Source organism: Poecile atricapillus, chromosome 1 (genome assembly GCF_030490865.1).
Source record: "Poecile atricapillus isolate bPoeAtr1 chromosome 1, bPoeAtr1.hap1, whole genome shotgun sequence".
NCBI lineage: Eukaryota > Metazoa > Chordata > Aves > Passeriformes > Paridae > Poecile > Poecile atricapillus.
This window is the reverse complement of record NC_081249.1, coordinates 179,985,778-180,008,712: the sequence shown is the minus strand read 5'-3', so window position 1 is coordinate 180,008,712 and position 22,935 is coordinate 179,985,778. Positions and strand designations below refer to the sequence as shown.

At 45.4% G+C, this 22,935-nt stretch overlaps 1 protein-coding gene across 1 annotated transcript in view; it reads right to left on the bottom strand.

Moving 5' to 3' along the window:
- MDGA2 (MAM domain containing glycosylphosphatidylinositol anchor 2) overlaps nucleotides 1–18,003 on the bottom strand; it is a 220,014-nt gene extending 202,011 nt beyond the window's left edge. Inside the window, exons 1-2 of the mRNA XM_058855841.1 lie at nucleotides 17,988–18,003; nucleotides 17,290–17,486 (exon numbers count right to left, since the gene is read on the bottom strand). Coding sequence (XP_058711824.1) covers nucleotides 17,290–17,486; nucleotides 17,988–18,003 — 213 coding nt within the window. The remainder of the gene's footprint in view (nucleotides 1–17,289; nucleotides 17,487–17,987) is intronic.
- Nucleotides 18,004–22,935: the final 4,932 nt, after the last annotated feature.

The window sequence follows — 22,935 nt, the reverse complement described above, 5'->3', positions numbered from 1 at the left end:
ATCTGGGATTCTCCTCAGGTTCTGCAGCCATCGGGGAGGTCAGGGAAGCTCCACTTCGAGGTGGTTTGTGGGACAGAGCTGCTCAACATCCTTGTCCAAAAAAGAGCAGGAATTTGGGATAGATCCAAGGAAGGGAATGTCAGGAACCAGAGCCGGGCTGAGAATTCCTCCAGGAAATCCACAAAGGGCGGAGTTTCCCAGTGACCATCGATGCCCAGCAGCTTGGAACATCGCTTGGGGTGGTTTTTCCAAAGCTCCTTTGTCAAGGGACAGAGAAATTTGTGGAAATGAGGAATTAAACTCATCCCCGTTCCCATCGTGTGGGATTTACTCTAAACTCTATCCCAGGTTTCTCCAAGCCACATCCAGCCTGGCCTTGGACACTTCCAGGGATCCAGGGATCCAGGGGCAGCCAAGGCTCCTCTGGGAAACCTCAGGCTTCCCCATCTTCCTAATTCCAAAAATTCCTTCCTAAAATATTCCCACCAGGAGATAAAACACCCCACAAAGTAGCTGGGAATGAGCAGAGAATTCCCAGCAAGGGATGTCTGGAAAGTCCAATTTTTACACTCAGAAAAAGGACAAAAGGAAATTAAGAGTGGACATGGGTGTGCACAGAAAAAGGGTTAAATAGGATTAAAGTTAGAGATAATTGAGAAAACCCAAATGTTGGGTGAATTTCCTTTTTTTCTCCATAAGGAGAAGGAATCCAGGAGTGGGAAATCTCCATTCTTTTGGAATGAAAGTGATGCCAAAACTGCACAATAATAGAAGCAAGAAGAATTTCAGGAGGAGAAGCTGCATTTTGAATTTTGCTGCGTTTTGAATTTTGCTCCGTTTTCCTCTCCTTTGGTACTGAGAAAACCCCAAGAGAAAACACCACTCTCAAGATCCTGAGAGTCAGATCTTGATGGGTTTAAAATATATATAAAAAAATAAAAAATAAAAAATAAACCACTGAGAAGGGTCTGGGAAGCTCCAAAATTGATTGAGTAGCTCAATATTCTGCTCAGCCTCCGAATTCTTTCAGAGGGAAAGAGTAATTAAGGCTGTGGAAGCAAAGGGAAGCAAATGATAATTTCCATCCTGGTTTTATCTCGGATAAATTCCACCACCTTTTTTATCTTTCAGATAACAAAACGGGTTCTTAGAGAAGGGAGACGGAAAAGATGAAGCAATCCTTGATGGATTGATTTAATATTTAATAATAATAAATAAAAATAAATATTTTTTAAAATATTTATTTTAATATTTAATATTTAGTAATTTCATCACGATTTTGCCATCGCTGGTTTGCAACCAGATTTTAAGTTCATGGAATCAGAGCTTAATTTCTGTTGGAAGGGATTTATGGAATTCCTTGGACCCAACCTCCTTCTCAAAGCAAAGTTAAATGAGGCAACCCAGAGTTCAGGCCGGTTTATTTCTGGGTATCTCCAAGGATAAAGATCCCTTCTTGCAGTCAGGAAAAATTCACACATTTCTCCTTCTAGGAACTTTTCCTGCCTCATCTGTTTGCACAGTTTTCCCAAGGAGCTGGGACTTTATTCACACCCTCCGAACTCTTTTAATCTGAAATAAAAACCCCAAAACCACTGGGAATGGGGAATCAGAGCTGGCTCCCGCAGGGTGAGGTTTGGGAGATGAAAAGGCCAAAAAAATTTACAATTGTTCAGCCCTGATAATTATTTCCTTTGAAAGAGCTGGAACTCCGTGTCCTGGGAATTTCTGGAGGAAGTGGAAGTTTCATGCCTGGAAAATGACGAAATCTCCAACCCCCACAGGTGAAGGTGGTGGAAAGTCCTGTAAAATCCTGATTTTCCTTCAGGAATGGGATGCTCCAGCCTGGATCCCCTGGAGGGCCACAAATCCTGCCTGCAAACCTGGGATCCTCTCTCCATGGTCCTTCCAGGACCCTACTCCAGGGTGGGCTCCTCCCTCCATCAATCCTGCCAGGACCCTGCTCCAGAGTGGGCTCCTCTCTCCATGGTCCTTCCAGGACCCTGCTCCAGAGTGGGCTCCTCTCTCCATGGTCCTGCCAGGACCCTGATCCACAGTGGGCTCCACTCTCCATGGTCCTTCCAGGACCCTGATCCACAGTGGGCTCCACTCTCCATGGTCCTTCCAGGACCCTGCTCCAGGGTGGGTTCCTCTCTCCATGGTCCTGCCAGGACCCTGCTCAAGGTTGGTTCCTCTCTCCATGATCCTGCCAGGACCCTGCTCCAGGGTGGTTTTCCCACGGGATCCCAGCCTCCTTTGGACACATCCCCTGCTCCAGGGTGGGATCCTCCATGGGATTCTCCCCCTTCCTGAACTCTCGGATTCCCAAATCCCTGCCGGTTGCTGCTGGGCTCAGCCGTGACCCGGAGCCGCTGGAATTGGCTCCATCGGGAATGGGATCCAGCTTCCGTCACCTTCCCACGGCCGCCACCCCCGCGGCCCCACTGCCACCAAAAACCCAAAACTCCTGAAAATAAAACACTTTTCTGCCTCGGTTCCCGAGAGCTGTGACGCACCTGGAGGCTTTTGGTGCGCTCCTCACCCTGGGGCAGCGAATCCTAATTAATTATGTTATCCTAATTAATTATGTTATCCTAATTATTTTATCCTAATTAATTATTTTATCCTAATTAATTACGTTATCCTAATTAATTATGTTGCTCATCCAACCTCGGAGATGAAAACAAACAAATTTGTGCAGTTGTGGCCCTGAACTTGCCTCGTTTCTTGTGGCACCGTCGTCCCTCCGCCTGGTGCCCTCAGCAGCTAAAACCACACAAAGCTCATCAACCTTAATGAGCTCCTTAATGACAGCACCCGGGTGATTATGCTGATGGAGGCCAGGGAAGTTCCTTAATTAAATTTGGGGGGGTCTGTGCCGGAATGTGGCCTTTTCACCGGTTTTTGTGACAGTTTTGGGGGGACACTCAGCTCCTCCAGGACCGAGGGGTTCTCCTTTGCCACCTGAAATCCGAACACGAGGAGGGGCAGCGGTGACAGCGATGACAAAAGCGTCAAGGACACCCATCCCACCCAAACAGGTGGAAGAACCTGGGAGGAGATTCCAAGGAATCCTTCCCTGCTTCCAGGTGCACTCGGGGATAACGGCAGCACCTTTATTTTTAAACATCAATTCCGCCAGCACTTGGAATGTCCGTGGCAGGACACAAACCTTCCGGAACTTGCCAGCGGATTTGATCCTTCTTTCATCCCCCCCCGGCCTCTTTTCCCCCCATTTTTCCCACACTTCCTGCTTATTAATGATCAGAGGGATGATTTTATTTGCTTGTGACTCCAGAAATTTTCAATTATCCGGCACGATTGGCTGCACGTGGAGAATAATGTAACATATGCTAAGTGTATGCATGACCTATTTAAAGGCATGGATAATTTTCCTGGTAAAACTCTTTTAATGGGACGTGGCCGCCACACTTCAGCGAGTGGAAAATTGGGATTTTAAGGAACGTTACAGTTGGTGCAGAGAGAGGAGCAAGGCAAAAAAAAACCAGGAGCCAGGTGTTTATTGAATAATAAAGCTCATTATTTGGGATCCAGAGATTGCGGGAATAACCTGGAATGTTGGAGGTTAGAGGATCAGAAACCTGGCCAAGAGCTTTAGGAATTTTGCCAATATGGAGGCATTTAACCAGGAGCTGAAATACTCAGGAAAATTGTTGTTCTGATCTTGGGAATTGCTGAAATCCAAGGAAAATCCTCAGGAGCTGAAATATTCAGGAAAATTGTTGTTCTGATCTTGGGAATCGCTGAAATCCAAAGAAAATCCTCAGGAGCTCAAATATTCAGGAAAATTGTTGTTCTGATCTTGGGAATTGCTGAAATCCAAAGAAAATCCTCAGGAGCTGAAATATTCAGGAAAATTGTTGTTCTGATCTTGGGAATTGCTGAAATCCAAGGAAAATCCTCAGGAGCTGAAATATTCAGGAAATTTGTTGTTCTGATCTTGGGAATTTTGCTGAAATCCAAGAAAAATCCTCACGTTTTGCCTCCTCCAAAGTTTAGATTCCTTAAATGCATCACAGGTCTTTATTTTAAAATATTTGCTACATTATTTTAAATCCCTCTAATTTAGAGCTGTTAAAAATGGGCCATTTTGGGGGTCAGAGGTCACAAATTAAAAACCACCACGTGAGCTGAGCTGGTCCATGGGGTGGGTTCTCTCCTTCCCCTCTCAGAGCCTCTTCCCAAAAATTCCCACCTCAAGTTCCTGCTAAATCCAGAGCTCCCACCTGCAGATCCAAACTGGATTTCAGGCCTTCAAGGCATCGGAACCATGGAAAATCTGAGTGGAGAATTCCACTTCTGGTTAAAAATTCCGGGCTGAATTTTTTCCAGGGTGCCAAATATTACCCTGAATTATTCCTGGAGGGAAGAGGCCGCTCCTCGGGGATTGTGTCGTGTGGAGGTTCTCGGGAATGTTGAGCAGGACACGCTCACACCTCCTCCAGCCAGACCCATCCAGCCTCATCACCAGCGCTTTTCCAGGTTTTGTGCTCCTGGTGTCCGTGGATTTTCACTGTAGGCACCAAAACCGGGTCTGATCAGTGGCAATGAAGTCATTAACACAGAATCCCAGAATTTCTGGGGCTGGAAAATGCTCTGAGATCATCCAGTGCAAGCTGTTCCCAATCCCCATCCCAGAGCTCCGAGTGCCACCTCCAGCAATTCCTGGGACACCTCCAGGGATGGGCACTGCAAACCTCCCTGGGCACTTCCAAAGCCTGAGCGCCCTTTCCATGGGGGAATTCTCCCTGATTAATTTTTAATTAATGAATGAGTGACATTGATGCTGGCTGTGAAGGTGACACTGTGTCCCTGACCTCTCCAGGTCACCTGGAGGGTGCCCAGTGGCATTTTTTGGGATGTTGCTTTGCAGGATTCGTTCTGTCCCACCTGCAGAAGGGTTAAAATGCTGCTGGAGACTGGGAAAACTGGGACAAACTGGTGTTCCACGTTCCCCCTGTCAGCCTGAAAATCGGGAATATTCCCTTTGGGATGGGTGAGTGACAGCACCGAGATCATTCAAACGCGGAGATGAATCCTAAAGGAGCTCCACAAGAGGTTTGTGATTTGGGATTGGGAATCCTGCGGGTCCCAGGGCCCCAAACCCGGATGTTCCCGGCTCATCCTGCTGATATTGGAATTCTTTGGACACAAAGTGGCCAAACCTGGGTGGGCTGAGCCCCACAACGAGGGGGTGGCGCTGACCCAAACAGGAGGGAGCTTCTGATCCCAATCCTTTGAGATCAATCCCGGAATTTTCATTTGGATACCAATTCCCTGCTGTGGCTATTCACTTCCAAGACACACAAAGACAAGGAAAAGGCACAGACTGAAGGAATTTTCCCTCCAGCACAGGCAGAGTCCAAATTTTTCCCAATTCTTTCCCATCCAACCTCTCCAGACATTTATCTTCCTGATAAGGCAGCAGCTGCAACTTGCTCAGGCACCACTTAATGCAGTCCCAAAGGGCAGGAGGAATTTTTTGCAGGGATCACTACTCCCAGCTCATGGAAAAATAAAGGGCACCTGAGGATGAGGTTCAGGCAGACTGGATATTTTTTTCCATAATGCTGGTTTCTTTCATAAAATAAACTTGACATTATTTTCTCCCTTGTCTGGCGCACAGAGCAGCTTCCTCTGGCTCAGCTGGAAGCCGGCGAAGGAGAGAGGGATTTTGTGGAAAAACCAACAGGAGAAAGGGATTTTTGCCAGGGTTTAGGACTCCAGAAGGAAAGTGCACAGCTCTGGGGGCAGGCTGGAATAATTAATGGAGCAGAAATTCCTCCCTGGCTGCAGACACCTCTTGTTCTGCCAGTCCTGGAGGGTGGAGAACCCAAGTGTCACCGAAATTACGGGAAAAATTAAAACTCTCCAACCACATTTTTTAGGTATTATTTTTTAGGGTTAGAGAGTCAAGGCATTGGTTTATTGTGGTCAGGATGTGCAGCAGAAATCATTTCACCCTGACATTGTTGTGCAGAGAAAACCATCCCATCACACATTCACTTCACCCCATTTCTCACATATTTTAGACAGTCAAAACCCAGGGAAATTCATTGGTTCGATGTTCACTGGTCCCAAGCTGGGCAGTTCTTGGGATTTGGTTTCCTATTGGTTATTGATCCCGGAATTTCACCCTTTATCCACCCCATCTGTCCCAGATCCCCACTCCTCGTCAGGGACTGATCACTTGATGCCAATTAAAACTCCTGGATCAGCTCAGACCTCTCTTCCCAGTCCATCCAAGTCCCCAAAAACAACTTTTTGATGATAAGGGCTCAGATTTCTATTTTAAATCTTTTTTTTTTTACTTTCCAGGACACCTGGGAAGGATCTGGAGCCCCACACTAAAGGACACAAAACTGCTGATAATGCCAACTTCAATGCCTTTTCCAGGAAAAACATTTTGGAATGCAATCTGTTTAATTCTCTGGGACCTTTGGGACACACCACCACGCTAGCTGAGCAACTCTTCAGCCGGAAATCAGCTGGAATTGACTTTTTTTCCCCCAACATTTTGTGTTTATCCTCTGTGAGAATCAGTTCAATCAGGGAAAATAAGAATTTAAAAGGATTTTCAGGTTGCTCTGTCAGCATCGAGTCCCTTCCAGAGCCTGGAATCAGTGATGTGTCCTAGGAAATCACCCTCTCCCTAAATATGGAATATCCTGAGTTGAAAGGGATTCACAAAGAGTATTGAGTCCAACACCTGGCCCTGCACAGGACAACTCCAAGAATCCCAAAATTATTTTTTTTCCTCCTTTTTGTCCCTTCCCTCTGTCCTGCTGATAGAGTGGCTTCACCAGCCCAACCTCACTCCCTCCGAATTCCCAGAATTGTGCCAAGGTCTGGTTTCCCACAACCACTTCTGCACATGGAAGTGATGTTGGAACCATGGAATCTCAGGATCGTTAAGGTTGGAAAAGACCTGGGAATGTCCCAGGCCGGGCTGGACAGGACTCGGAGCAGCCTGGGACAGTGGGAATTGTCCCCGCCCATGGCACGGGGTGGAACTGGATGAGCTTTTCCAACCCATTCCATGGTCCTGTGATTCTCCTTCAGCTGGGGAGAAGGACTTGGGGGGCTGTTCCCAAATTTTAGGAGGGGCCAACCTTCTATTCTGATGCCTGATCGTGATCCTGTGGAAATAAGTTGGCTACAAGCCGGAATTTTGGTCAGAGGAGGGGAAAAACTCTCTGGAGAGGTGGGGACAATGGAATTTTTGAGTTTTGAGGTGCTGAGCAAGAACGGAGTGAAGAGTGGAAAGCTGAGCTTGCTGCTCCTGGATAGGTCAGAGATGGAGGGAAATAATTGTGGAGAGGAACCAAATCATGGACACCAAAACCATGGGAATTAATTATGGAGATGAGCCAAATCATGGAGAACAAAACTATGGGAATTAATTATGGAGATGAGCCAAATCATGGAGAACAAAACCTTGGGAACAATTGTGGAGAGGAACCAAATCATGGACAAAAAGACAATGGGAATTAATTATGGAGAGGAACCAAATCCTGGACAACAAAACCATGGGAATTAATTGTGGAGAGGAGCCAAATCATGGACACCAAAACAATGGGAATTAATTATGGAGATGAACCAAATCATGGACAACAAAACCTGGGGAATTAATTATGGAGAGGAACCAAATCATGGAGAACAAAACTATGGGAATTAATTGTGGAGAGGAACCAAATCATGGAGAACAAAACTATGGGAATTAATTATGGAGATGGGCCAAATCATGGACAACAAAACCTTGGGAACAATTGTGGAGAGGAACCAAATCATGGACACCAAAACAATGGGAATTATTTATGGAGAGGAGCCAAATCATGGACACCAGTGCCACAGGTGGGGCAGTAAATAAACTCTGCAGGTGCTGTGAGGAAGAAATTTGGGGATGTGTGAGGACAAATCAGGGAGCTCTGGGTCAGGAGATGATGGAATTTGAGGCGGGATGATGAATTTTATTGTGGTCACAGCATTCTGTGAGCAGCAAGATCCAGGCCGGAGCGTTGTGGACACTGAGGATCTTTCCTGGGAACGTGAGCAGAGCCAGGAGCAGACAAACAAGAGCAGCACAAACTTCATCAGACTTGGCTCAACTGGAAATTCAAGCCCAAATTTTTTCTTGGGAAGCTCATGAACCTCAAGCACCCAATTAGCAGCAGCTCTGCGGCGGGGGCTGACGAGCTTTCGATAAACGAGTGATCCTTGCAGGGCACGGAGACAAAGCCAAACCACTTCACTCCCAAGCCAAGGGCTCCAGCAAGGCAGGAATTCCCAAGTTTTGCATTAATTGGGTTTTTAATGGGTTTCAAAACCCACCGGACGTGTGAAGCGCTCAATAATTACAGCAGATGAAGGTGACACTTGGAAAAATGGATGGGGAGAGAACATGAATGAAGCAAACCTTGCTCCGGCCTAATTATAGATAAAAAACGGATAATGTGGATTTGATAATCCTCTGGAATAAATAAACACCAGGATCAGGCTCAACAGATCATTTTTCATGCTGGTAAATCACCTTTAAATTGGGATTTTCTAACACAACAACAGCAGTGACCAGAGATTTCCCAGCACCGCCCACAGCTGGAGGAGCAAATCCACCAAAATTCACTTTTACCACGTTATTTCCAGGAAATCCAGAATGATTCGCCTCCCTTCCAGGGTTTTTGCATGGGGGAAATGCAGCATTTCAGTTCCTTGGGAAGGAATAAATAAAAATAAAAAATAAAAATAGAAGCATAAATATAAATGTCAATATAAATATAAATGTCAATATAAATGTCAATGTCAATATAAATGTCAATGTCAATATAAATATCATAAATATAAATATAAATATCATAAATATAAATAAATAAATATTAAAATATATAAAAACATAAGTATAAATATGAATGTAAATATAAATATGAATATAAATAGGAACATAAATATAAATATAAATATAAATAATATTAATATAAATAGATAAATATTAGAATATATAACACCACAAATATAAATAGGAACATAAATATAAATATAAATATAGATAATATAAATATAAATATAAATATAAATATAAATATAAATATAGATATAAATATAGATATAAATATAGATATAAATATAAATATAGATATAAATATAAATATAAATATAAATATAAATATAAATATAAATATAAATATAAATATAAATATAAATATAAATAAATATTAATATTAGAAATATAAGTATAAAGACAGCGGGGTCGTGTAGGACACCGCAGACTTTTGTGAGGGTAAAATGAGTAAATCCTGCAAAAACTGTGGAAAACATTTACACAAATCCCAGGGTTACACATGGAATTGCTCCCCACACACCCTAATTGCTCATTACGAGTGCAATCGCATGATTTTAATGTGCTCGCATCATAATTACAGCGGTAAATTAGGGGACATAATTGCCCATGCAAATGTGCCATGCCTGGCTTTTCATCCCTTTTCTTCTCCAAGATGTTTGGAGCACCAGGAAATCAGGGAAGCTCCCAGAATTCCAGGATGGTTTGGGTTGGAAGGGATCAGCTCGTTCCATGCCTTGCCATGGGTTCTCCAAGCCTCATCCAAAGGGAGAAAGGGAATAATTTCTTACCTGTTTCCCAGGAGAATTTCAAATATCAATAAGGAACTCTGAAATACTGGGAAAAGTGGCTCCAGCTGTTTTTTGGAGGTGTCCAAGGAATGCCTGGAAGTGGCAGTCGGTGCTCTGGGCTGGTGACAAGGTGGGGACAGGTCACAGCTTGGACTTGACGATCTTGGAGGGCTTTTCCAACCAAAATAATTCCATGATCCTGTCTGGGATATCCTGAGATATCTGAAGGTGCTTCAAACTCCTCTGCAGAGGGCGATTTTTCCAAATGTCATTTTTTTTCCCCACACCTGCTTTCCCGTTTTTATTCATTTTTAATAACCTTCTGTTTCGTTCTTCCTCTGCTCGGAATTGTTCCTCTCCACCCTCCTGGCAGCTGGATCCCAATCCTCATCCTGACCTTTCCAAGCCCTCTTGCCTAAAGGCTCCCTTAATTCCGTGGCACATCCCAGAATAGCAACTTTCCGGATTAATCCCGGGTTACTGGGTGAGTCATTTTGTTTGTTTGTATGAAACACGTTCGCTTTATTCCGCTCTCCCAAAATCCCGGGATGAAAGGGGAGGATGAGCAGATTAAAATGCCGGATATTTTTATTCCTAGAAGGAGATTATAATGCACATTTCCCTGGGCTGAGGGGGATTGGGATGCTGGAAAAGCTGCCGTGGGAAGCAGTCGCCAGGTCTGCATCCATGGAATGAATTCCAGTGGGGATTTTATTTTCCCTGGATGCTGTGACAGAACCTCTCCCTCACTTCCCATTGCATGAGGAGCTTCTTCCCAGCTCCAGGAATTTGGGAGTGCCTATTGGATTATTCTATGGATTTTTCCACTTTGGGGAGGTGGAATCCTAATAATTTGTAAAATTTTAGGGGGGAAAAAACCCAAGGAAAAGTGAAAGTGGGAATGGTGACTCCCTCCTTCCGAGCTCAAACACAGGGAGCTTCCATAATGCCTCCTGGAAAAACTTAGCTGAATTCTTTTCTTGGGAATGAGGGAAGGGGGAAAGGGCAACAAAATCTTCCCGTTTTTCTCAGTTTGGAGGAATTTGTGGGATGGAATAAAACGCAGGGAATATCCACAATCCCTCCTGGAAAATCTCGGCTGGATTGTTATCCCGGGGGAAGGGGAAACACAGAGCAACCCAAGCTTCTCTCAGCTTGGAGGGGTTTGTGGGACACAAATCTCCCGTGCTCACCCATCCCTCCCAACCACAGGAACCTGGAACTTTGGTTTTTCCTAACAAAAAGGATGGAAGTGACCTCCTGCATCATGAAAGCTCCCGGTGCACTCAGATAAAATTCCTAAGGGAAGGAAATAAATGCATTCCACAAACCCCCAACAGGACCCTGTGGCTTTTCCTTATTCCAGCTGCTGCGGGATCAACAGCACTTCCAGGTTCCGTGTTTGGAAGCCTTGCTGTGCTTTGGGAATCTGTTGCCAGCAGGGATTTTGAAGCCAAGTGACCAAAAATGAAGGGAATATCTGATCCAACTTTTCCAGCTCTGGTTCCACCTTGAGAGCAGCCAAGGATGTTGTGGCCCTTCAGAAAGGACAAAAGTTTAAATTTCCAGCTTCCCCTGCACTTCTCCCTCACTTCTCACTCCACAGGGAGCTTCCTTCCAGCTCTGGATGTCCGGGAGTTTGGGAAGTGCGTGGTGGAATCTCATTTTATGGATTTGTTCCGGTCTGGGAGGTGAGACAACAATATTATTGCTGTTAACTCTTTCCATGAAGGAATTTTCCCAAATATCCCATCTAAAGCTCCCCTGGCCCAGCCTGAGGCTGTTCCCTCTCCTCCTGTCCCTGTTCCCTGGGAGCAGAGCCCGACCCACCGTGGCTTCCCCTACCTGCCAGGGAATTGTGGAAATTTTCCATCATTTCCACCCATTTAAACATTTTATTCCTCAGCTGGGCAGCAGGGAGTTCTCCAAGATGCTGGAATTCCTTATCCACAAAATGAAAACCCCTTAACGAGTTGTTGGTGACCTTTGTAGGGAAATACTCGTGGATAGGTGGACACAGACGGTTTTACCTGGAAAACGGAATTCCCACTGGACAGGAACAAGGATGAGTTGGTGAATCATGGAATCATGGAAAGGTAACAGAATTCCCACTGGACAGGAAGAAGGATGAGTTGGTGAATGATGGAATCATGGAAAGGTTTGGGTCCAAGGGATGTTAAACCCCATCCAGTCCCACCCCCTGCCATGGGCAGGGACACCTCCCACTATCCCAGGCTTTTCCAAGCCCCATCCAACCTGGCCTTGGATATTTCCAGGGAATTCCACTTGAAATCCTGGCCGGAGCAGAGTTTATTTCAAAGCAGCCGGATTGAACAAGTGGAAATTCCAGAGCCTGATCCCCTCCTGGAACAGGAAGATTTCTTGGGACAAGGCTGCCTGTCAGATTCCTTAAAGATCTGTAATTATTGGATTTATCACCACATTTCCCTGTGGATCAGATCCCATTTCCCTGTCTGGTTGCACAGAGCCTCAGCCCCCATCCTGTGCTGGATTTTAGCCTCAGGAGCAGCGGAATTTTCCCATCCACTGCTGGAAACATCCCAGGTTATTTGCTGATAAGGTTTGGAAAGGGCTGAGCCGTATTTTCTTCCCTATTCCTGGCAGGAAAAATCAACTCCACCCGTCCAGCAGGTCCAAATAAAGGAGTAAAAAAGCTGCATCATGGATATATTACACAGGAAATCTTATTTAAATCCATTCCTTTACTTTCACAGTTAAATAAAAGTCAGAGCAGGGAAAACGTAAAAAAGAAAAAAATTGGCATCATAAATACGGTGGTTTTGTCGTGTTTTCTGTACATCAAATATTTGTTTTACTGCAGAACTTCCCGGGAATCTTGCTGGGAGCTGCCAGGGAATTGCCAGCAATTATTTCCTTGGTATTTGCTTAAATAGCCCTGAGGTTTAATATTGTTTGATGCCTTCTGAAATGTCCTGGGAAAGCAGAACTCTGAGCTCTGCTGCTGCCCAGGGATGGATTTTTATTCCTGAAAATTGGGAAGTAATTCCACATCCCTCACTCCCTGACAGAAGTGGGAGAATTCGGGAGCAGGAGACGTTTTCCAACAGCCTCGTTGTCCATGACAGTGAAAATTTTTAGGTGGGACAGCCTGAAAGGCACGGAGAGATCTGGAAAAAAGAAAAAAAACTATGGAAAAACCACCTTTGGAATGCTCAATCCATCAATATCCTACAAGAGGTTCCTTCCTTCCTTCCCTCCCTCCTTCCCTTCCTTCCTTTCCTTTCTTCCTCCCACCCTCCTTCCCTTCTTGGTCGGTCTGCCCCATGGATCCAATAAATCCATGTCCATCCAATAAATCCATGTCCATCCAATAAATCCATGTCCATCCAATAAATCATCCATGTCCATCCAATAAATCCATCTTCCTGTGGGAAGGTCTGACCTTGCTTTGGGACCTCTGGAATTGTTTGCAGATCCCGGGGGATGTAACAGCCGTGAGCCAGGCCTGCAGGGACACCTGGACACACCAAAAAAATGGGATTTGGGGAATTTCTCGGTTCGGTTTTTGTAGATGGAGAGGCTGGAGAGGAGAAGGATCCAGGGAGAGCTGGGAATGCTCACCTGGAGAAGGGAAGGATCCAGGGAGAGCTCAGAGCCCCTTGCAGGGCCTGAAGGGGCTCCAGGAGAGCTGGAGAGGGACTGGGGACAAGGGATGGAGGGACAGGACACAGGGAATGGCTTTCCACTGGGAAATGGGAGATTTGGGTGGGATCTTGGGCAGGAATTCCTGGCTGGGAGGGTGGGGAGGGGCTGGGATGGAATTGCCAGAGAAGCTGTGGCTGCCCCTGGATCCATGGAAGTGTCCAAGGCCAGGCTGGAGCAGCCTGGAAGAGCAGGAGCTGTCCCTGCCCATGGGATGGGATGGGATGGGATCCATGGGATGGGATGGGATGGGATGGGATGGGATGGGATGGGATGGGATGGGATGGGATGGGATGGGATGGGATGGGATGGGATGGGATGGGATGGGATTCAAGGTCCTTCCAACGCAAATCCTGGAATTCTGTGACCTTATCCTCTCCCTTTTTCCATACTGCTCCTTTTTAGTATGAATAAAAGCATTATCCCTTCCATAATCCTTCTTATTAATATTAATAGATATAAAAAGCTAATTTTAGATTCTTTTAATCTGATCTTTTCATTGAAGCTTTGGGTGTTCAAACAGATTTTTCAACCCATGGTGAATCCAACGCACGCACCTGAATTCCCTGGACACATCCAGGGGATTGATGATCCCAGCTGGATTATTCCTTGTATTTAAATAAAAAAAAATTAATTCAACTTATTTCAACACGTCCTCGAACAGAAGGAATTTCTGCCCCCACAAGAACAGCCTGCCCATTTTAATAATTTGGAATTACATTTTAAAAATATTTTTAATATAATATATTATAAATATATTTATATTATTATAAAATATATATATAAAATATATAATTAAAATATATAATTAAAATATATAAATATATATATATAATTTTATATAATATTATATATAATATATATAATATATATAATATTATATAATTTTATATATATAAAATATATAATTTTATAATATAATATATATATATAATTATATAATAATTATATTTAATAAAAATATAATTTATTTTTATTAAATATATAATTTTATAATTTATATTATTATAATATAAGATATTTATAACATATTATAAATATATTTATATTTATAATATGTTATAAATATCTTATATTATAATAATATAAATTATAAAATTATATATTATAATTTTAAATATATTCTAGATATAATAATAAATATAAATATAAATATATAATAATATATTATGTAAATTATATATAATTTATCTATTAATACATAATTATATAATAATATATCTAACTAATATAAATTATATAATATATAATAAAATATATAATATATATAAAACACATAATATAAATTATATATAATATTATATACATACATAATTACATAATAATAGATATATAGATATAGATATAAATATATTTCTATAATAATATATTTAATATCTTATTTATTATATACGATATTGTATATTAATACATAATTATATAACAATAAATATAGATATTGATTTGGATATAGGTATAGCCATAAATAGATGTAAATATAAATATAAATATAAATATAAATATAAATATAAATATAAATATAAATATAAATATAAATATAAATATAAATATACATATACATATACATACATATACATATACATATACATATACATATACATATACATATACATATACATATACATATACATATACATATACATATACATATACATATACATATACATATACATATACATATACATATACATATACATATAAATATATTATTTTTAAAAAATTTGGAATATTATAAAATAAAACCGCCACACAAATCCAGCTTTGTTTGCTGACCTGAGGTTTCCACTTTCTGCAATGATTTCGGGGCAACCCAGACTGCAAATATTGATTACATGAATAAATGCAATAAATATTTCATTTGCAATAAATATTAAATAAATAATAATAATAAATAAATATTGCAATTGCATAAATAAATGCAAGATTGCTGTCCTTGGAGCCATTAGCAGAGCTTCAGTGGATAAAAGATGATAACTCTGAGGCCAAGGAGTGTTTTGAGATCCCAAAAAATGATTTATTGGAAAAAAATCCAAAAAAGGAAAGAGAAGAACGTCAGGGAGGACAAAATTCCATGAGATGTTGTTGCAGAGGGTGGCTCCGCCTGGAATAACGCCAGTTCTGGGAGATGGAGACTCTGGAATTCCAAAGGAACTCCAAAGATCGTTGGCATTTGGTGCCATGGACCTCATCCCAAAGAAACGAGCTCTGGACGTGAATTCTGTTCGGATTCCCAAAAAGCTGCAGCCCATGGAACTGGTGCTGATGTTCACTGGGAAACACGAGGCCCACCAGGCACAATTTGTGTCCACTTCCAACATTTCCAAGGATTCAGCTTTGGAGGGAGGGCTGGGATCAAATCTCCATCTCAGGTTGGCGTCACAGCGCCCAGGCCAGGTTTGATCCCGCAGGGTCGGCTGGGGCGGGGGGCACATCCGTGGTCTCTGTTCCTTGGAAATGTCCTGGAATATCATTTTCCTGCTGCAGAAATCACTTCCCCCAAACCCATATCAGTGGGGTTAGAGCCCAGAATGGTTTGGGATGGAAGGAAAATCCCAAATTATCCCATCCCACCCATCCCATTCCATGGCAGGGACAGCTCCCACTGTCCCAATGTCCAGCCCCAATGTCCAGCCTGGCCTTGGGCACTGCCAGGGATCCAGGGGCAGCCACAGCTGCTCTGGCAATTCCAGCCCAGCCAGCAATTCCCAATTCCCAATCTCCCATCCATCCCTGCCCTCTGGCACTGGGAGCCATTCCCTGTGTCCTGTCCCTCCATCCCTTGTCCCCAGTCCCTCTCCAGCTCTCCTGGAGCCCCTTCAGGCCCTGCCAGGGGCTCTGAGCTCTCCCTGGATCCTTCCCTTCTCCAGGTGAGCACTCCCAGCTCTCTCAGCCTTTCCCCACATCAGCATTTATATTTTCTTTAAAGGAAAACTTTTCCGTTCTTTAAAGGAAAAATTATTCAGGAAAAAAGAAGTTTAAAAAAAAACCAAAAAACCCCAACAACTGTGAAGGGCTTTAAAAATCCTATTTCTCTTTTCCTCCCTCAAAAATGAAGTTTTTATTGCTTTTTCTGGTCCGGCCTAAGGCAGGATTTGCTATTTGAAAAACAAACTGCCAGCAGCCTCCAGCAAAGACAAGCTGCAGTCTCTGGTTTCTCCCCGCTGCCTGTGATTTCCTTGCCTTTGTAAATATTTCTTCCAAGCCAGAAATCCAGCAGGATTTATTTCATCAGCCGCACATTTCTGCACAATCCGTGGGGGAATGTCAGGTGGGATTTGTAACCGGATCCAGATGGAAGTGGGGCTCCGGGAAGAGCGATGTTGGAGGGGTTTATCCTGTCTCACCTTGGGATGTTCCTTCTAAATCCTTAAGGCAGCGAAGCTCCTGAACTTTGGGAATATAAAGGACATTTCCTACTTATCGGGAGGCAGCTCTGTGCCTTTCCCAAAAGGAAGGAAGTGAGGTTTGGCTCATGGAAATGTTCTCCAGGCCCCAGAGATGAGGAGCAGAGTCAGGAAAATCTCTTGGAGAGCATCGAGTGCCGGCCAGGATCCAGCGGGGGATGCAGGGAGGAGGTGGGGAAAGGATGGGATTTTAAATGTGGGCTCTTAAATCCATCCCAGAACTCAGAGGAGGAGCAGAGTGGTATTTTGGGGTGTCCCATGTAGGGTCAGGAGTTGGACTGATGATCCTTTTAAATCCAGCTCAGGTTATTCCATGATTCCATGATTCAGTGGAGAGTCAGTTTAAGCCAAAAAAAAAAACAAAAAAAACCCAAAAAAACCAAACAAAAAAAGAGATTTCTCTCCTATTCTTTGCAAATTCCTAAGGATTCCTGCCAGGAGAGCAGGTTCCATGAAAAGCCAGTGAAGAGGTGGCAGCTGCAGGCACAATCCTGCCTGGAATGCCGGTGATCCCGGCTCCAGCCGGGACTGACGGCTCATCTGGGCTCACACCCACCCTCTGTGCTTCATTTCCAGCTCTGTCCATCCCGATGGAGCTGGAGAGAGAGCTGGAGACCGGCGCTCCCATCTCCTCCTGCTGCTCCAGCTTCTCCTTAGGCCACGGATCCGACACTGGAGCCTGGATCTTGATCCGGGAGCAGCTCTGCACGGAGGCAGAAGGCACAGCCCGCTTCCCAAAAACCACCAGCCAGCCTGGAAAATGTTTGGAAATGGTTAAAAGGGAGCAAATATAAACCATGGGTGAGCTTCTGCCTTTTTATCCTCCTTTCCCTGATTCCAAGGAGCCCATGGAGGTCTAAAGGGAGGCCCAAAGCGCTGGGGAGCCGGGGCAGGAAGCGTGGATGGTTCCAGACATTTGGAATTTATGGTTTGCCAGTCCTGGAATCCCAGGATGGATCAGGCTGGAGAGACCCCAGAGGGTCCCTGGGGCCACTCCCTGCTCCAGCAGGGCCACCCCAGAGCCCAGGGCACAGGAATGTGTCCAGGTGGCTCTGGAATATCCCAGGAGGAGACTCCAGCCCCTCTCTGGGCTCTGCTCAGGGCTGGGCACTGCCCAGGGCAGAAGTTCTGCTCCTGTGCCAGGGGAATTCCTGGGATTATTCCCTGCTCATTCCTCTTGTCCCACTCCTGCTTCAGTTCAGGGCGATTTTTTTGCTGCTGGGGAAGAACGATGCCCCAAATCCTGAAACAAACCTGGATCAATGGCCATGCTCAGCTGCTTAAGATCAGACTTAATCCTCCCTTCCAGGAGGGAGGTTCTATGGAAATCCTCCCAAAAAAATTGCTTTTTTTAACATCTCCAGACTCTTCTGGAAACCAGAGCAAAGCAGGAGCTTTTTAAGCAGCAGGAATGTGCAGTGTGGGCTCTAAATCACCCAGATTGCTGCAGGTTTGCACTTCTGCTCAGCAGCTCAGCTCTGCTCCCTCCCCAAGATGTGCCAAGAGCTGCTCCTGCCGCAGCTGAGCCAGCAGAATCCTCCTGACGGCCCCTCTGCCGCCCTTCGTTCTGCTCCAGCTGCTCCTGAGGCTTCCTTTCCTCCACCACTTGCTCCTTGAAGGATTTTATCCCAATTGCTGAGGCTCCCCACCCCCCTGGCAATGGAATCTCAAAGATTTCCCCTCACGGGGTTTTGGGGTGAATCTTTTTCAGCCTGGGAGAGCTCAGAGCCCCTTGCAGGGCCTGAAGGGGCTCCAGGAGAGCTGGAGAGGGACTGGGGACAAGGGATGGAGGGACAGGACACAGGGAATGGCTCCCAGTGCCAGAGGGCAGGGATGGATGGGAGATTGGGAATTGGGAATTGCTGGCTGGGCTGGAATTGCCAGAGCAGCTGTGGCTGTCCCTGGATCCCTGGCAGTGCCCAAGGCCAGGCTGGACATTGGGGCTGGACATTGGGACAGTGGGAGGTGTCCCTGCCATGGGATGGGATGGGTGGGATTTGAGGTCCCTCCCAATCCAAACCTTCCTGCAATTCCAAGATTCTCTGAAACCTCGCGTCTGTGGCACAGCAAAGGCAGAGCAGAGAACTTCAGAGTCCATTTCACCCCCTAAATCAAAACTGAATCGGAATCTAATAAAAATGGACAAATCTCTAACTGCATTTCACACCGCTTTTCTTTCACAGCCAGAGTCAATATTCCAACAATAAAGCTGATCCCAGAATAAACCTGGATTATCAAATCCGTTTGGTTTGTCGGATAAATGAATCACCAAGCCCTTAATAATCCCAGCAGCTCGCACAGATTTGTGCAGCACTGCAAACAAAAGGGGAAGTTCCATCTTTATTTGCCTAAAAGCTCATTAATTTTTCCTTCCTTTCCTCCTCTTTCCAGGGTTCTCCAGTCCCTCGTGGAAAATCAAAGCAGATCCCTGAAACCAAGTCCTCCTCCTCCTCCTCTGAGCCAAACATTTCCTCACTCAGAACAGCTCAGGACTTGATGCAATCCCGTGTTTGGCCTTGGAAAACTCAGGGAAGGTCGACATTTAGGGAGAGATGGGGAATCCCAGCTGAAACAGGATAAATGGATAAATCACATCCCTCTCTCCAAGGAGAGCTCCTGGTGGTCCTCACAAACCTCCCAAAAGTCTGGGCGCAACAAAAGCTCACAATGCCTGAATTTATTTATAAAAATCTGAGAGGGGGCAAAAAAAAAAAGCTAAAAACACAAAGGACAAATCCCCAGCAGATTTTATTGTTCTGTTTTTGGGCGATCTGTGGAACAAGCTGCCTCTGGCACATGCCAGAACAACTTTCAGGGCTCTAATATTCGGATATTTAACGAGGTTCCCAATTAAGCTGAAGCACAGCCGCTGGTGCTGCCACTTCCCAGGGAAACCTGAGGGATTTGAGCCTCTGCCTCATTAGGACGGGGAAGGGTGAAGCTTTTGTGGGGCTGGAAAGTAACCAGAGAGAAAAATCAATTCCTTTGCATTGTTCTGGTGGAAAAAAGGGGATTGGGAAGGGCAGGACAGGAAGGCTGGGGACAAAATTCCTTGGGGAGTGAAGGAGGCAGGGATGCTTCCACAGGTGAGGACACGGAAGAACTGGGAAAATCTTGGCTTCTCCCTGGATGGAGCCAGATCCATTTCAGGTTTTAAAGGAAAGTTGCTCATCTGGAGAAAAGAAGGATCCAGGGAGAGCTCAGAGACCCTGACAGGGCCAGGGACAAAGGGATGGAGGGACAGGAGCCAGGGAATGGCTCCCAGTGCCAGAGGGCAGGGATGGATGGGAGATTGGGAATTGGGAATTGCTGGCTGGGCTGGAATTGCCAGAGCAGCTGTGGCTGCCCCTGGATCCCTGGCAGTGCCCAAGGCCAGGCTGGACATTGGGGCTGGACAGTGGGAGCTGTCCCTGCCATGGAACTGGATGAGCTTTAAGGTCCCTTTCAACCCAAACCATTCCATGACTCTGATTCCATGAGAATCCTGGGATTAACGACCAATCCCTATAAATGGCTCACCTGCTTTAATTAAAAAAAAAAAAAAAAAAAAAGAAGAATCTGAAAATTTGAATTCACCACTTCTCTCCACCTTTTCCTGTTTTGAAGGAAGGAAAAAGCCAGAGATGCTTTTTCTGGAAAAAACCCTTGCTCATGGAATGATCCCCCACCAGGCAGTCCAGGAAGTTGGGGAAGGAAATCCCAGGAGCAAGACTGGGAAACACAAACTTTTCTCTGCTGTTACACCCGAATTAACGTCTCTGGTGCCCCATTCCCATTATCCCACCACCAGGTGTGGACAGGGATGTACTTGACCTCTCCAGGCCTCTTTGGAGCTGGTGACCAAAACCAGGGAGAAGAGTCCATTGGTGTGGGCTGGACACTCGGCAGTAAATTAAAAATCACTCTGAAATGTCTTTTTGTCTCACTTTCCTTTGAAATGACAAAAAAACCCCATGTTTCTAGAGGTTTTAGGAAATCAGCCGTGCGTGGGAAACCTGGAATTCCTTCTGAAGGTCTCCGGAATTTCAGGGCTTGGGAAGAGCAAAAGCTCAGACAGAACTGAATTTATGTCAGGCTGGGCTCGTGCCCACCCAGAGGCTGGCACAGGGTGCTCTGGCTGCTCCCAAAATGTCTCAGATCTGTTGGAAAATGCCAAAACAAAGCCGAGTGTGAGCTGGGGTTGCTGTGCTGGGGTTGTTTCACCAGGAAAAGATGTAAAAATAACTTTCCATCTTTGACATGGAGTTTGGTTATCAATTAAAATCTGGGATTTCTCTGTGAGTAATAAAGTCTAGTGGGTGGCCAGGGGTCTTGGTTGGGAATGAGAGGAAGAGTCAAAATGAAATGGAATTTGATTTCTGGCTTCATTCCTCAGGACTAAAAAGATATGGAGGGGCTGGAGCATGTCCAGGGAAGGGAATGGAGCTGGGAAGGGGCTGGAGAATTCCTGAGGGAGCTGGGAAGGGGCTGGAGAATTGCTGAGGGAGCTGGGAAGGGGCTGGAGAATTGCTGAGGGAGCTGGGAAGGGGCTGGAGAATTGCTGAGGGAGCTGGGAAGGGGCTGGAGAATTGCCGAGGGAGCTGGGAAGGGGCTGGAGAATTGCTGAGGGAGCTGGGAAGGGGCTGGAGAATTGCTGAGGGAGCTGGGAAGGGGCTGGAGAATTGCTGAGGGAGCTGGGAAGGGGCTGAGCCTGGAGCAAAGGAGGCTCAGGGGGCCCTTGTGGCTCTGCACAAGTCCCTGGCAGGAGGGGACAGCCGGGGGGGTCGGGCTCTGCTGGCAGGGAACAGGGACAGGAGGAGAGGGAACGGCCTCAGGCTGGGCCAGGGAATGTTTGGGTTGGATATTAGGGAATTTTTTCCATGGAAAAGGCTGTCAAAGCCTGGCACAGCTGCCTGGAAGTGTTTAAGAAGCAGCTGGATGTGCACTTCAGGACATGGTTTAATGGCGGTGCTGGTTGATATTTTGTTGATTTTAGACAACTTTTCCAACCTTAATAATTCCATGATTCCATGATTCATTTTGGAAATGGAGCCTTCCATTCTCCTGCAGGATCTGGCTGCACTGGGACTTCCCCAAGGACCAGCCATTCCCATTTCCAAGGTTTGGCCCCCATGGAGCATTCAGAGCTGTCCAAGCAAATCAACAAAAGGACCTGAGGGAAGATTCAGGTCTGAGGCCACACTTGAATGGCTCATTCCCAGTCCTCTGGGATTGTCTTCCTTCCACTCTAAGGATGGAATAATCAATTTATGATGAAGTTTGTGCTGTCCAATATTCCCAGTAATTCAATTTGCCAGGTGGAAGCGTCCGAGTCATTAATCACCTGTTCTGTGCTTGATACTGTTTTAATATTTAACGCCAGGAGAAGGCATTTGTTTGTTTAGCGATGTCAGGGACAAACCAGCTGTGATTTCAATGCAGCCCAGACAAGAGAGATGAAAACATCTTTTAAAACTGCTATAAAAAGGAGTCTCTTTGTCTAAAGGAAGAGCCACGATGTAGAGAGAATAAATCAAGTCAGGCTGAAGCATCAGAAACGAGAAGAGAAAAAAAAAAAAAACGAAGAGCCCTTGTTCCTTTGTTGGAGCCCAGGACAGATTTTTTTCTAAGATGTGTTGCTTTAAAACTGGATTTAGATTCTTCTTCTGAACAGAGAAAGGGCAGAATTTTATCTTCTTTTGGCCCCCACATGACAAGAAGGACATGGAAGGGCTGGAGGGTGTCCAGGGAAGGAAAAGGAGCAGGGAAAGGGGCTGGAGAATTGCTGAGGGAGCTGGGAAGGGGCTGGAGAATTGCTGAGGGAGCTGGGAAGGGGCTGGAGAATTGCTGAGGGAGCTGGGAAGGGGCTGGAGAATTGCTGAGGGAGCTGGGAAGGGGCTGAGCCTGGAGCAAAGGAGGCTCAGGGGGCCCTTGTGGCTCTGCACAAGTCCCTGGCAGGAGGGGACAGCCGGGGGGGTCGGGCTCTGCTGGCAGGGAACAGGGACAGGAGGAGAGGGAACGGCCTCAGGCTGGGCCAGGGGAGGCTCAGGGTGGACAGCAGCAGGAATTTCCCCATGGAAAGGGCGCTCAGGCCTTGGAAGTGCCCAGGGAGGTTTGTAGTGATCATTTCTGGAATGATTTAAATCCATGTGGAGGTGGCACCTGGGGCCATGGGGCAGTGGTGGCCCTGCCAGTGCTGGGGAATGGTTGGACCACGTGATCT